The sequence below is a fragment of the Alosa alosa genome, chromosome 1, assembly GCF_017589495.1.
Source record: "Alosa alosa isolate M-15738 ecotype Scorff River chromosome 1, AALO_Geno_1.1, whole genome shotgun sequence".
NCBI lineage: Eukaryota > Metazoa > Chordata > Actinopteri > Clupeiformes > Clupeidae > Alosa > Alosa alosa.
Genome location: NC_063189.1, coordinates 17,909,069 through 17,924,068, shown reverse-complemented (window position 1 = coordinate 17,924,068; position 15,000 = coordinate 17,909,069). Strand labels below are relative to the sequence as shown.

The window sequence follows — 15,000 nt, the reverse complement described above, 5'->3', positions numbered from 1 at the left end:
GCTTCATACACACACACACACACAAGCGCATCTACAGTATATGTTCCAGTATACATCATTTGACCACATGCTACACACACTACAATACACACAGAGACCCCAAGCAAGCTGATTGAGATACAGCTGATTGAGATAGAGCATGTTGGGATCAGGTAAAGGTGCCTCACTCTCAGAACACAAAAGTTCCACTTCCTGTTCTCCCTTTAGAGCTCTTCCTCTTCTCTACACCTTCTCCTCCTCTTTCGAGCACACTCTCACACACACACACACACACACACACACACACACACACACACACACACTCTCACACACACACACACACACAAAGACATGCACACACACACACACACACACACACAAAGACATGCACACACACACACACACACACATACAAAGACACACACACACACACACACACACACACACACACAAAGACATGCACACACACACACACACACACACACACTCAGAAAGCACACCTTTCTCTCACACACCTTCTGTGTACAGTGTCAGATGTCAAAAGGGAAGATGTGAGACTGCTACTGCAGGGATGGATGGATGCTACTGGAATGTGGGTAGCACAGACTTCAGTCTGACTGCTGTAATGTGACTTAGCACATCCAACCCCTCACCAAACACCCCCCATCCACCCACACCCACACACCAACACACACACACACAAACATCACACATGCTACAGTACAACAGACACACACAAACACACACAAACACATGAGTATATTATCAGCTCTGTCAGGTCTCTCCTGTGTGATCCTTGGACTGAAGGTTCAAAACCAGACTGATTGAATCGATCCCAAGGTCTGGGCAACTCCCTCCACACTCACCACACGTGGAACTCCCCTGTATTGGGTTTGTACTCTGTGTTTCTCCAAGCAAAACACTTCCACTTTCTGGAGATTCCAGACCCTGGTAATCTAGAAAGATTAAGGCTCCACGGATAATGCAATGGCCCAACTCGAGGGGCGGCACCAAGCGTGCATTTGAAAATCTCACTGCACGCAATTGGATAACACAATACTACCAACGTTTACTGACTGATTCTGGACTTCGACGCAATTGGATAACACTACGACTGTCATCTGTCTAGCTCGCCTTTGGCCTGCCTATATCCGATGTGATTGACTCCCCGTGATACAAGTCGCAAAAGTAACCTGCATCATTACTCATTGCCAGAGTGTCTCACAGAGACAATTCAAATTGTGCTCTTGCGAGAACTCTGGAGTTTCCAGGGTACTTCCTATAAGCCACTGCCAATAAAATACTGTGCCCGAGGGCCATGAGACTTATGACTTTACAGTACTTCCTCAAGGTCTTTTAATGGGAAAGACAACACGACTCGACGGGACAAGCAATCCTTACTGCTAGCCTTGCTAACAGCATCACAAAATCAGACACAGTATAGACACAATATAATTTTAGGCCTAGAGCCAGTGGCTAATCAGACATTGCAGGCGTGATTATGGGTCAGGCATTACTGACTGGAGAAGGCTACAAGGGAGAGTGTCCAACAGGACGAGGGGCCTTGCTGACTCTGTAGTAATGACCAACACGCAATACAAGAGACTCTTCTGCACCATCTGGCCCTGGACTGGATAAAGTGCATGAACACGCAAAAAAAAAAGGTACACACCTATGAAGCACCTTCTGTATACAGCACTGAAAAAATGCTGCTATGGCAGCCGAAGATGGTGAGCTCCTCTGCTCAGCAATACGCACCGTAAATAATCTCTTTCTCTCTCCCTCCTTCTCTTGTTGTGATTGCTGGACTCCCTGCAATGCCAGTCTACCTCAGAACTTTTATTCCCTTTTTGTGATGCAATTCTTTGCACATATTTCCCACTGAGTCAAGCCTCCTTAGTATTCAAGACTACCCATGACAGCAATGCGATTGGTCCATACGGAGGAAACTTGAAAAATGCTTTGTTTCTCCCAAAACTGTTGAGGTCAATGCAAGTATACAGTACATGAAGACAACACACACACACATACACACACACACACACACACACACACACACACACACACACACACACACATCAAAACTGATACATAAGCAGCAAAACCAAGCAGAACAGTTGGATTCGCAACCTCCCTCGAGAGCATCTGAATACGAGACCTCGCAGATGAAACCGTAATGGTGTCAAATTTGGTGGAAAGTGAGGCATTTTAGGCTCCATTTGATCAGCCCGGCAGAACCAGCCCCCATCACCACATCAAACAGCTCAAAATGGCCCATCGAGACCATGGCAGCTCCAGCTCCACAGACACACACAAAAACACACAGCACACACACTTGTGCTCAACTCATGCCTTCACACCCCAGGACCACCTTAGCATATGTTGGATGCCTGTTGCTTGTATGAGTGTGTGTGTGTGTGTGTGTGTGTGTGTGTGTGTGTGTGTGTAGGAGACAGACTGGAGCTTCACATCATGTCACATGAAAGAATGAGGCTTCTCTGCTTCCCTGAGATGCAAGAGAGACATCAATCCCTGCAGCTCCCCAACTGAAAAAGCATATGTGTGCATCTCCATGTAATTCATCTTGTGTGTGTGTGTGTGTGTGTGTGTGTGTGTGTGTGTGTGTGTGTGTGTGTGTGTGTGTGTGTGTGTTTGTGTATGTGCACACACATATGTTACCAGTGGTGTATCTAAGTGTGTGTGTCCAGTGTTTGTGGCTGCATGCATTGCGCTGGTGCAGGCGTGTTTGTCCTACTTCATGAGGCGTGTTGTCTTTTTCTGTTTCTACTCCTCATGAGTCTGAGCACTCTAGTTACAAAGTCAGCAGTCGCTCTAGAGAAATGACACACTGCGCTCAACATACATATCTAACAAAAGGAAAAAAACACGAGACAGAGGGCGAGAGAGAGAGAGAGAGAGAGTAGGGGGTACATTTTCTATCCCTTTAAAGATCTCCCTTGTCACCCATGTTATAGAGAGCAGTCAAAGCTGGCCCACAAAAAAAATGACATGCAGAACAAAGAGAATATGATGAATATCCAAACACTGAGCACACTGAACACTGAGCACACTGAACACTGAGCAGACTGAACACTGAGCACACTGAACACTGAGCAGACTGAACACTGAGCAGACTTCACTGGTACGCAGAGCAGTGAGAAAGAGACAGGAGGAGAGAGAGAGAGAGAGAGAGAGAGAGAGAAAGAGACAAGAGGAAGAGAGAAAGAGAGAGAGAGAGACAGGATGAAGAGACAGGAGGAAGAGAGAAAGAGAGAGAGAGAGACAGGAGGAAGAGAGAGAGAGAGAGACAGGAGGGGAGAGAGAGTAAGAGAGAGAGTATCACAAGTATGCAGAAAAGTAAAAGTAATAAAGTTTGCACATAGTGAAACACCATACACAACCCGCAACAACTCATACTCAGACAACACACACACACACACACACACACACACACACACACACACACACACACAAACAAACACACACTCATGCACACATGCACGCATGAGCGATGCGTAATAATACAATGTCTCCAAAATCAAAGGACCAGTGACCTACCTTGCCAGGGTGTGATACACACAGAGCTCTATATAGCCTGTGCTGTCTGTGTTTAGTGTCAGCACTGCATCCAGATGCCCTGAACTCTCAGGCTGGGGCAGGTTTCACTCTGACTGGGAGCATAATACTCTGCCCTCGGGTGGCGAGCATTCCTCTGCCTGCCTATGCATGCCCCTTCAGCACACGTCAGCAATTACTCAACATGCAGCCAGCCTGCTTACCTACTCGTCATCCCTATCCCACTGCTTAGATGGCCTTTTGGTTTTTGTTTTGTTTTCGTCCTGTTCTATGCATGATTGATTTGGTGTAGGTTTGATTATGAGCCCGAAACTGTTATTAAGCTAGATAAGCTGATACTTCAATGGATTCCAAAATGGCCCTTTTTTTAGGTTTTGCATGATTCATGATTGCAAACGGAAGAAGTCCCCCAGAGGCCGTTTTGTGGACGGCCTCTGGGAGTATCTCATAGTTGTGGGTAACTGGGGTAATTCTGGAGTGATGCAATCCTGCCTGCACACACCAGCTATCAGAGAGGAAGACCATGTCAAGACCACTGAGCCACTCAAGAAGAGCAGACTCATTTCCAGCAGCTGCTTACTTCTTCTGACCTGACACACACACACACACACACACACACACACACACACACACACACACACACACACACAGAGTGCATTACACATGGCCACGTGAAGTGGCTGTGGTGGCTACAACGTAGCGCTCTGTCCTTACCTCTTCCTCAGCAGCCCTGCCTCCGCAGCAGCACAGGGCCCGGGCCATCTCACGCAGCTGTCCCAGAGCGCCGTCTCCCAGCAGTACCCCTCAATGGACACAGCAGTGAGGGGTCACCACTGTCAGTCATACCTCAATATCCTCATAGTGCATTAAAGAATAACAGCAAGACGACAAAGGAAACTCCTCTCAGTAAGGTGGGAAGGTCAGTGCCCGAATCCAAATCATACTTTTCCTTAAGGAGACAGACTAGACTTCCGGCATTGGTAGCGTTAGGCTTGGAGTTAGTCTTCAGGTACCAGTAACGATAGGCTTGGAGTTGGTCTTCAGGCACCAATAATGATAGGCTTGGAGTTAGTCTTCAGGCACCAGTAACGATAGGCTTGGAGTTAGTCTTGTCTCTAGAATAAGGTAGCTGTCAAAGTCCTCACAGTTGTGCATAATTTAGCAATCTCCTGGCGAGGCGGCCAATCCCAGGGCTCTCCTGCTCCAGCTCGTTCCTGCTCGAGTGCGCCCTGATGCTCGTGGCTGACAGGACGGCTGCAGCTCCAAACACGCAGCGCGCCTGCAGTGGCTGCCTGGGATCTGATCGTGATATCTGGTATGCACACCGTCACAGTGGGCCGTGGCAAACTGTAGCTAGAAGTGTTAAGCAAGTGAGGGATGTGTGAGTGTGAGTGAGAAATGTGAGAAAAAGACAGAAGTCAAACCGGCACGTGTCTGTGTGTGTGTGTGTGTGTGTGTGTGTGTGTGTGTGTGTGTGTGTGTGTATGTGTGTGAAAATGTGCTAGCAGTCATGGTCAAAGATCACTGACAGCTCCTGAGATAAGGCGATCCCTTATCGCTCCGCCTCTCTTAACCCCAGACGCCCACTTCCTACTCTCTGTGGCTCTCCACTTGTGAATTTCTGCACTGCGTGCTCGCCAAAAAACGAGAAGGGAGAAGACGCTGGGCTTTATCAGACTCGCAAGCACATGTTTTATTTTACATATTCAATAAGGGGCTTTTTTTCCCCATCCCTCGCTCTCCCTCCCTTAGTGTGTGTGTGTGTGTGTGTGTGTGTGTGTGTGTGTGTGTGTGTGTGTGTCTGTGTGTCTGTGTGTGTGGTAGAGCAGGCTGACCTGCAGCTGTGCTGATAAAGGTGGAGAGGCTATGTTGACACGCAATCATCTGCAGGCGGGCCACAGATGCAGGCGTCCAGGCAAGGACAGCGCCACCACAACACCTCCCAGCTAAGAGGGAGGAGGGCTTACCGATAAGCGTTTAACTCGACTCAGCAGAGTCATTTCATGCTCAATATATATTATGTGCACATACAAATAATAACATGCAATAATTTTCGAAAGAACATTGCTCTGAGGCTAAAAACATACTCAAAGGAATGACCACAAAATGACACGCTGTGGTCAATGAGAAAAACACACACACACACACACACAGCTCTGTGATCAAAAACACCCCAAACCTCTTAACCTGAAGCAATACCCTGACAGAAGGTTCGACCTCAGTTAGCAATTCACCCGACCGAGAGAGAGAGAGATAGAGGGAGGGAGAAAGAGAAAAAGAGAATGAGGTTTAAAGGAACAACTGATAGAATAAAAGTGTGGGAAAAAGGGGGTAAAAAGAGAGAGTGACTCTAATCAGCATCAAATGGCTGCTCTGTTTCCTAGCCTTGATACATGTTATTTACAATCTTTTCAACCTTTTACAAAAACTCAATGCTGAATAACTGAATACTGAACAACAGATTATTTTTTTGTTTTTTAACTGGACTTAGAACTCCGCTTGCTGAATCATTGTCTAATTAAGAGCGTCCCCTCACAGCAAGAGTACCATCTCTGAGATGATGTCGCTTTGAAAATGGCAAAGCAAGAGAGACATTGATGCAAAATGCTTGAGTGTTTCACAACAAATCATTAGTCTTTTGTGTCAAAGTGAACCAAAAGCCAGTCTATTCCCTGCATGAAGAAACACTCGGCGATCTCAGTAAAAACATCATAGCGCATAGCGATACCTCTCTGCAAGCCATGCAAGGGGAGGGTTGCGGAACACGAAGGGGTTGCTGTTGCTTTTGTGAGTGGTACGAGGGACCAATCGTCTCTCTCACTAGTACAGAGGCATTACTGTATATTTTTGCTTTTGTTGTTGGAAAAGGTAAAATATCTGTATAAATGTGTGTTCTGCCTTTCTATTTCATCTCTGTTTCAGATTACTCCTGAACATCCCAGATCCTGTATACAAAGCATTGAGAAATCATTTCTTCATCCTGTGCAACTAGATCTCAAACATCACCATTGGTATCAAGACCAGCATACTGTACATATCTTATTTGTCAGCACATTACAATTAAAATCAGCTTACAGTGTTTATGTTTATGCTTAAGTGTCGTCCATAGTAGCCCAGACAAGACTGAATGCCGAGTGAGTGCTGTGGCCGGTGAGGGTGGCGAGTGAGCGCTGTGGCCGGTGAGGGTGGCGAGTGAGCGCTGTGGCCGGTGAGGATGGCGAGTGAGCGCTGTGGCCGAGTGAGCGCTGTGGCGAGTGAGCGCTGTAGCCGGTGAGGGTGGCGAGTGAGCGCTGTAGCCGGTGAGGATGGCTCTGAAGTGTTGGTGGGGTGTTGTGGGCTGCGTGAGTGGGCTGTGGGCAGTCTGGCTACATGATGCTGGTGTGGCTGATGGTGTGGTGGGTGGTTGTGGTAGCCGGGCAGGGCAAACAGACAGGTTATGGTAGCCGGGCAGGTCAAACAGACAGGCTGGATTGCCTCAGTGTCCATGTGCTAACACCTGCTGTTCACTTACAGGCCAGAGCAGTTACACCAGCCTGCTGCAAACAACATATTGAGACACTGCACAATAAATTGTGTGTGCATGTGCACTCACTTGTGTGTGTGTGTGTGTGTTTACAGATGAGATTATGTGTCATGTAAAGTCCTGCTCCATTTGTACATCAGCTTAAGCGCTTTTGATAAGACCACGTGAGTGTGACCATGTCCAGTACCTCCAGCATGTGACCATGTCCAGTACTCATGTCCAGTACCTCCAGCATGTGACCATGTCCAGTACTCATGTCCGGTACCTCCAGCATGTGACCATGTCCAGTACTCATGTCCAGTACCTCCAGCATGTGACCATGTCCAGTACTCATGTCCGGTACCTCCAGCATGTGACCATGTCCAGTACTCATGTCCAGTACCTCCAGCATGTGACCATGTCCAGTACTCATGTCCGGTACCTCCAGCATGTGACCATGTCCAGTACCTCCAGCATGTGACCATGTCCAGTACTCATGTCCAGCACCTTCACTGTACCGTAGGTCATCAGCTCAACACACCCTCAGGGCTGCAGTCATCTACATGTGTACGAGTGCCAAGCATTTATCTGTCACAAGCTTGTACCAGAAAGCACTATGCATTCAGCCTGTGATTCAAAAACACCACTTCTGTTAAAAAGTAGATTTGTCCTTGCTCACTATAAACAAATAGAGAAATGGAGCCTTTCTGTTGTTGTGTTCATGAATGTGTATTAAGCACGTAGAGGCACTGCGATAAGATCACAAAATGTATTTGTGTTTCCTGAGAAAAATGACTCCTTGAAGACATCTAATAGTTGCAACAGCTCCGGAGGCTTGACTAGGAAGTGATGCAGGGCGATTCTAAACTTTATCAAATAATTCAATCTGCACTGACGAGGAACAAAGCAGCGTGGGACGCTCTGTTCTGCCCTAATCTACTTTCATGGCCCAGAGAAAGAAAAGAGTGTTAGCTGAACATTAATGCATATTAAACACACATTGCTAGTTGGTTGTACATGAAACATGTACTTTGCATCAGCACCCTCCCCAGACCCCCAGACACACACACATACACACACACATATACACACACACATACTGTTACCGACTGAAAAACAATGTACTAGGCAACAGCAGTAAACCGTCTGGTGTGACCACAGCCACATTCCACAACCACAGAGCTCTTCCTGGTAGTTCCCTACAATTGCCCTGACTGGTGGTGAAGGTCATTCACTAAGCTGGCCATAACAGCTTCCTGTCACGTACATGTACTTCATGTCAACTCTTACCACCATCCTGCGAGCACCCAATCCCTCTCCCCTCTGGGCACGACACGGTGCTTAAGAGCTGAGCCTCAAGAAAATGAAACAAAACAAAACAACGAAAGGCTGGAGTTCCACGCCGACTCCTCTGTGAATATAAGTTACATTAAGCCACTTTTCACAGCTAAAGATTAGAGCCGGCCCATTCCATTCACCTGTGACCCACTAATACATTTGGATGATAATCTGCAGGTGGAGGTGATCGCCTCACAACCATTGACATTAGTGTGAGGGGGGGGGGGGGGTTGGCAGGTGGAGGTGGGAGGTAGAGTACAGCACAGGAGTTCTTAATTAAATTTCCAATTGAAAAATGCATTACAAAATTGAACTGGACAAATCCCATCTTGAGAAAATTGGAGTGGGATTATCAACGTCTTAGCAGGGGATGACGCCACTTGGTGGGCCACTCCTGGTGGAAAACAGACCCTGACGCACGTCTAAAGCGCTGCTGCTAATGCTAACAGAGGGCACTTCATCCCAGCTGTGCTCAATGCCAGGTAGGAAACATCTCAACAAGAGGCACGAGTCCAATCCATGAGTTTTAAATGTTTCATATGAATCTGTTGATTATGTATTATCCCATTCTTTCTTGTAATATTTTTAACATAGCATTTTTATTAGAATCACAATGTACAATCTAACTACAATCTTACTATCTAACCCTGTTGCATTCTTTCATATTCAATTTAGCACCCTCTAACTCATTTTAATGTCTATGTGTCAATGGCATAGCATGTGTATTTTTAAGGCATTAAGGCATGAGGCATTTCATGACTTGTGCCAGTTCCAAAGCCATTCTCTAGCTTTAGCCTTCATCTGAACGGAGTCTGCAATAGCACACACTTTTCACCCTTGTTCTTGTTTCTTGCCTTGGTGCATAGTTCTTGAGTGCTGAATGATTAAAGTTGTATTATTGTTTTATGGTTTTTCCTTGGTCAGTCTTCAATCCAACCTTGTATTGAATTGTAAGAGCAAATAACTACACTATACTTCTATTACTTTATTATTTAATACATGATGTTTTGGTTGATTAGAAATGTTCAGTCTGGTAACTGTAGTGTGATTCAGAAACGGTTGATTCTGTAATGGGATGTGTGCAGGGTTACTTGCATGGGATGGGATGTGGGCAGAGTTACTGCCCAGCCTCAGGCATTCTGGGGGTTGCAGGGAAATGGCATCTCCTGCTGGCAGCTGCGCACTCACTTGGCCAAAGTCACAGCATTCTCAAATCTGTTTTCTTAATCGGCCCTCGTCCATCTTCACAAAACGCTCTTTGTGGACTTAAGTATTTTTTGAATCAAGAAAATATTAGACATTCTTTCATGAACACACACAGACCATTATTTTCATGAACCAGTTCAAATCTGCAAAACAGCCAAACAGGAGAATGCTGTGTGACGTATAAGAACCGGGGAGCTGTTCTGTTATGTGAGCTGATGTTCCACGCTGCCTCTAGCCTCCGGTGGACCCGAGTCTGTTCCAGCTCTTAGAGACACTTTCAACCTGACAACCCTCGGAGAGCACCGAGAGTTCAGCTGCACCGTCAAAAGCCCTGCTTTAGCAGCATTTAAGCGCACGCAGGGCGTTTGGAGCGAGGAGGCCCTTTGCCTGTTTGCTTAAATTTTTCATTGAAAAAAGCCTGCTGTTCTTCTGTGGCAGGCCAACTTAACAAGACTTTCTGCTTAATAATAAAAAAAAAATGCCCGTCAGGAATAAAAAGCTGCGAGATACGAAGCCTTCCTTCCATGTCCGCACATAAAAACAGAAAAGTGCATGGGGGGGCGGTGTTGGGGGAGTTTGTTTTATTTGAGTGCTGTGCTGGTCTGGCAGATGAGGGAGCGAGCCGCCGGCCGTTACTTGGCTGGCTTTGGAGGCAGGCCAGACTGCACGGATGTAAAACGGCGAAGCAGAGGGCGGTCATTTTTAACACTTAGCAGCTCGCTACAAAAAGCCCAAGCCGTTCCACGCGACACGTGTATATTAACACAACTCAATTGGCAATTTCCAGCAGTCCCATTTCACAGGAAGGTTATTTTGTTGGCTCATAAGTATTGTGTATGCCCTTCACTACAGTATCCAGATAAGAGGCAACTCCACAGCTCAGACTAGTTCAGTGTTGTTCTGTTTCTTTGAGTAAACCAGCCTGACTTTGATGACAGGCTGTGGGTGTGGTAAGCTCATTTAAAAAGGGGTAGGGGCTGGCCACATGGGACTTACACCCGTAAAAATGGGTTCTACAGATGACTTACTAAAGCTTTTGGTACATCAGCAGCAGATCAGTTCAGTTTGTAAGGTTTTAGTCATCAGGAGATGACATGGCTGATGGGGGCATGGCAAGGGCTTTTATTGATCACACATAAACACACACACATAAGCACATACATACAGAGAGAGGGAGAGAAAGAGAGAAACAGTGTAGCTAAAGACATGAGGGAGGAAGAGTTGTGCTGACTCAGTTGTTCAGCTGATTGCTTTTTTCTGACTTCCCGTCCGGCCAACGTCTCCTCCTATTGACCATTATCAGCGCTCCGATGTAGGCATGTGTTCCAGCTGGAAGCAATAATAGCTACTCAGCGCAAGAAAGAAGACACAAGAGGAGATCACACTTCTGCTGCTCCACACAACACAAAAGTCAATCGCCAATGCATGGCCGACACATCTCAACTGCTAATAGATCAATCAGAGGCCTGCCTGACTGCCATACAAACTCTGTGGATCTTCTGGCTGAAGCAATTAGAAGAGAATTACATAGGAAAACAAACCCTTAATAATCACCAGCCTCAATCATCCATTCAATGAGAGGAAGAGACAAATGAGAGAGGGAGAGAGAGAGATAGAGAGAGAGAGAGAGAGAGAGAGGGAGGGAGGGAAAAAGCGGAATAGCAAAAGGACAGAAATGGAGGAGATGAGATATGGGGGGAGAAGCAAACATGAAACTTGCCTGAATTAATAAGCGACAAATGATGAGTCCTATCGGAGGAGCAGGACGGAGAATCAGCGGGCCCCCTCGCGGCCCCGCCAGGCCTCCGCGTGGGACACCACACGCACCAGGTGGGTGCCATCCATCAGTACGGTCACTCTCAATGACTTTGTGAAATTTAACGAGCGCAAATGATTGTAATTTTATGTGGTGAGACATGCGAGGGGACCGCTGGGTGAGGCATGTGGTCACGTGATCCCTGCATTCACCTAGCCATCTCTCTCTCTCTCTCTCTCTCTCTCTCTCTCTCTCTCTCTCTCTCTCTCTCTCTCTCTCTCTTCCCTCCCTCCTTCCCCTGGCGAGTGCAAGTCACGTCTGCAGGTCTCTGATGATGATGATGCAGCTACTGCACTCCACTAGCAAACGCCAAGGTCAGTGATTTCGCTCTGCCGTAGATATTTGCTGCGAGATGCCCTGGATGAAAGCATGCTGATAAATAAATAACTTGCACGCAACAAGTTGCAGCTCCGCTTCAGCTCAGAGATGCAAGCCGGTTATGACAAGCTGCCATGCATGCTTCAGATTAGCTCAAGACTCTGTATCAGATTCCCATCTGCTTTATTTACAGCTCTGGATGATGCTCAGCACTTGGCCATCTTTTATGATCCCGGCATGGTCAGCATTTGTCAGCATCCATATAGAGTTTTATGACCATGAGTTTGCTCTAGCCCGCGTCCTTGCTGTTCTATAGCCACTGCACTTCTATTAATGGCCTGCCATTCTATTGTAGCGTTCCCATTTTAGGATGGGGAGTTATTTTAAGGCACGAAGTGGCATGCGGGCACTAGGCGTCCCAGTCTCACTGGGGAATGCCATCATTGCCAGCATGTGGTTCACTAAACGCCAGCATCTTTTGGCAGCCCTCCCTGGTCCTTTCCTGTCGCAAACCCAACCTCTCCCGCAGTAGAGAAGCCAATTTTTAGGAATACCCTTTCTTGTCAAAACCCTCCTTTTACCCCCTAAATAGAAAATGCTTTTTTTTTCTTCTCCTCTCTCTCTCTCTCCCTCTTTTTGTTCGAAGTAGCTCACAAAGAAATTCTTGCATCTAATAGAAAAAAAGAATCTTCAAAAAAAAGTGGCGATGACAGACTGCGTGTGAAGCAGGTCGTCATGGAGAGGGATGATGAGGGGATGAGGGGGTGGTGGGAATGGGAACGTGTGCTTTTCAGGGGTTGACAGGGGCCTTGTTATCAGAGCTGGCACCTGCACGAGGGCCAGAAGCCACAAGGAACGGGAACAGGCGGGCGTGTGTGTGTGTGTCTTTCTGTCTGTGTGTGTGTGTGTGTCTGTGTTTGTGTCTATGTGTGTGTGTGTCTGTGTGTGTGTGTGTGTGTGTGTCTGTGTGTGTGTGTGTGTGTGTGTGTGTGTCTGTGTGTGTGCGTGTGTGTGTGTCTGTGTGCGTGTGTGTGTGTGTGTCTGTGTGTGTGTGTCTGTGTGTGTGTGTCTGTGTGTGTGTGTCTGTGTCTGTGTGTGCGTGTGTGTGTCTGTGTGTGTGTGCGTGTGTGTGTGTCTGTGTGTGTGTGCGTGTGTGTGTGTGTGTGTGTCTGTGTCTGTGTGTGTGTGTGTGTCTGTGTGTGTGTGTGTCTGTGTGTGTGTGTGTGTGTGCGTGTGTGTGTGCGTGTGTGTGGTAGTGGTGGGGGGAGGTGTACTAAGCCAGAGCACAGCGGAGATTCCAGTAATTGGTTCCATTGACCCTTCTTTCCCTTCCCTGCACCCCTACCCCACCCCTCAGACTAAACCCTTCTGTTTTCACTCCCTTTACCGTCCCCCACTTATCTCTGACAGCCTGGCAATGAGGCACCCGATGGTAGCATGCCGGGGAGATAGCAGCGGCGCGCGCTAACCACGGCCGACAGAGATTCCCTAGCACGGCCCTGCAGGTGACTAACTGAGCGAGCTGGTATTTTAATGGAAGCCACTTAGCATTTCACTGAGGAAGAAAATGGGCGCGGGTAAGAGGGTGTGCGTGGCAGAGACAGTGAGCGAGAGGGTATAAAAGATGTCATAAAAGAGAATGGAGGCCGGCCTTTATTGGCAGTCAGTTTAATTAACCATGTTAATGAACAATTATGGCAAATTATTCTATTCCTCCCATTAGAATAGAAAATGAAAGACATTTACTGTGCACGGATATGGGTGGGGTAGGCACAGGCGCCAGGCCCCGACGTCCCACAATTCTACCTGTGTTAAACAGCACTGAGGATATAATGGGCAGGTTACAGAGATGCAGAGGGCCCTGCTACGCTCCAATGCTCCAGGGGAGAAGACAAGACATCTGGAGCGAGAAACACAGGCCTTCCCTGGGGGATTTCCCCTTCAGAGGGGAACATGCCAGGAGGGTTCAGGAGCTTGACTGGCACCCCATCAGATTGTCTCAGGGCTCCAGAGTGGAACAACTAAGAGCCCTATTCTGAAGATATGTGTGTGTTAAAATGTGTGGTTTAAGTGCATTTAGATGTCCAAGTCCACTTTTTGATAGTAGACTAGTTTGATAGCAGAATAAATGATAAGATGCCAGGCACATGCTACTTACATTTGTTTTGAATTGTACTGAATGTGTTTTGTGCTGTGTGTTGTGTTTTGGGCGTTACATCCAATCCCATGCCGTCTCCTTTAAGAGCCCCGAGCGATGTTACACCATGGCCCATTGCTATTATGATGACAAGTGAACGCATCTCTTCATAAGGTATCTGCTCGCACACAATCTATAAAACAGCAGAATTTCACCAAATGACGTGCCAAGCATAAAATAGGGAGTGGGACCTCTTTAGTGTCACGACACACTGATGGGAGTTCACACATTCACACACCCACAAAGTGTTTCTCCTGAATGGAACTTAAACAGTGTTACAGTGTTACTTAAACAAGTTTGGCAAACACTCAAGCTGTTTCTAAACTGATTTAGTGATGCAATAGCATGTGGAAATATATACTATATTTTTTTTTCTGACCAATGAAACAGATGTCCACAACTTGTCGCTTTCTTGGCCTTGGTACATATATCCGGAAGCCTCTCTCTATGCTAGCTTAGTTACATCTAAGGCTTCATTCAGATGTTCAGTTGTCCAACACTGAGACAACACTCCATTCTAAAATGACATTATATAGTAACATTACCCAGGAAACTGAACATTAACCTGTCAAATGGGTTTACACCTGACCTTTCCACTGCTCAGGGACACAACCTGCCAATTCAGGAATTGACTCTGGCCCAAAATGTGTGTTTTATTTTGAACTGAATCCCAGTAGCAGTTAAGTATTGATCTCCAAGCTGTTTTAGAGTCCCCAATAAAACATTGTGTGCAATTGTGTTGCTTAAACCTATTTCTTAAGTGTATAGCTATGGTGGACTCTATGATTCATCAGTGTAAGCATACATGGCTTGTTTGATAATCTAAATTCAAGCTGACATGCCAGTATGCCAGGTTTTGTTTTGTTAGATTAAAAGGCCATCATGTGAATGTATATGCAAACAAAAGACACATCCACACCCACATCTAAACACCCACATACACACACACACACACACACACACACACAGTGCTGTGCCACTCATACCTTGTCAATAATTCCTGATGTCATACTGCCATACAGTATCTCCTGCCTGACAGCCATTCAGCCATGGAAAACAGCTCTGGAA

At 46.7% G+C, this 15,000-nt stretch overlaps 1 protein-coding gene across 7 annotated transcripts in view; it reads right to left on the bottom strand.

Annotated features, from left to right (window-relative positions):
• inpp4b (inositol polyphosphate-4-phosphatase type II B) overlaps window positions 1–15,000 on the bottom strand; it is a 289,177-nt gene that overhangs the window by 119,710 nt on the left and 154,467 nt on the right. The window contains exon 1 of one of the 7 annotated variants that reach the window (XM_048266517.1): window positions 4,270–4,955. The exons of 5 other annotated variants lie outside the window; for them this stretch is intronic. In XM_048266517.1, the coding sequence (XP_048122474.1) occupies window positions 4,270–4,317 (48 nt within the window). In that variant the 5' untranslated portion in view covers window positions 4,318–4,955. Of the gene's footprint in view, window positions 1–3,537; window positions 3,557–4,269; window positions 4,956–15,000 lie in introns of those variants that run through there. One more of the 7 variants, XM_048266753.1, reaches the window with a different exon arrangement.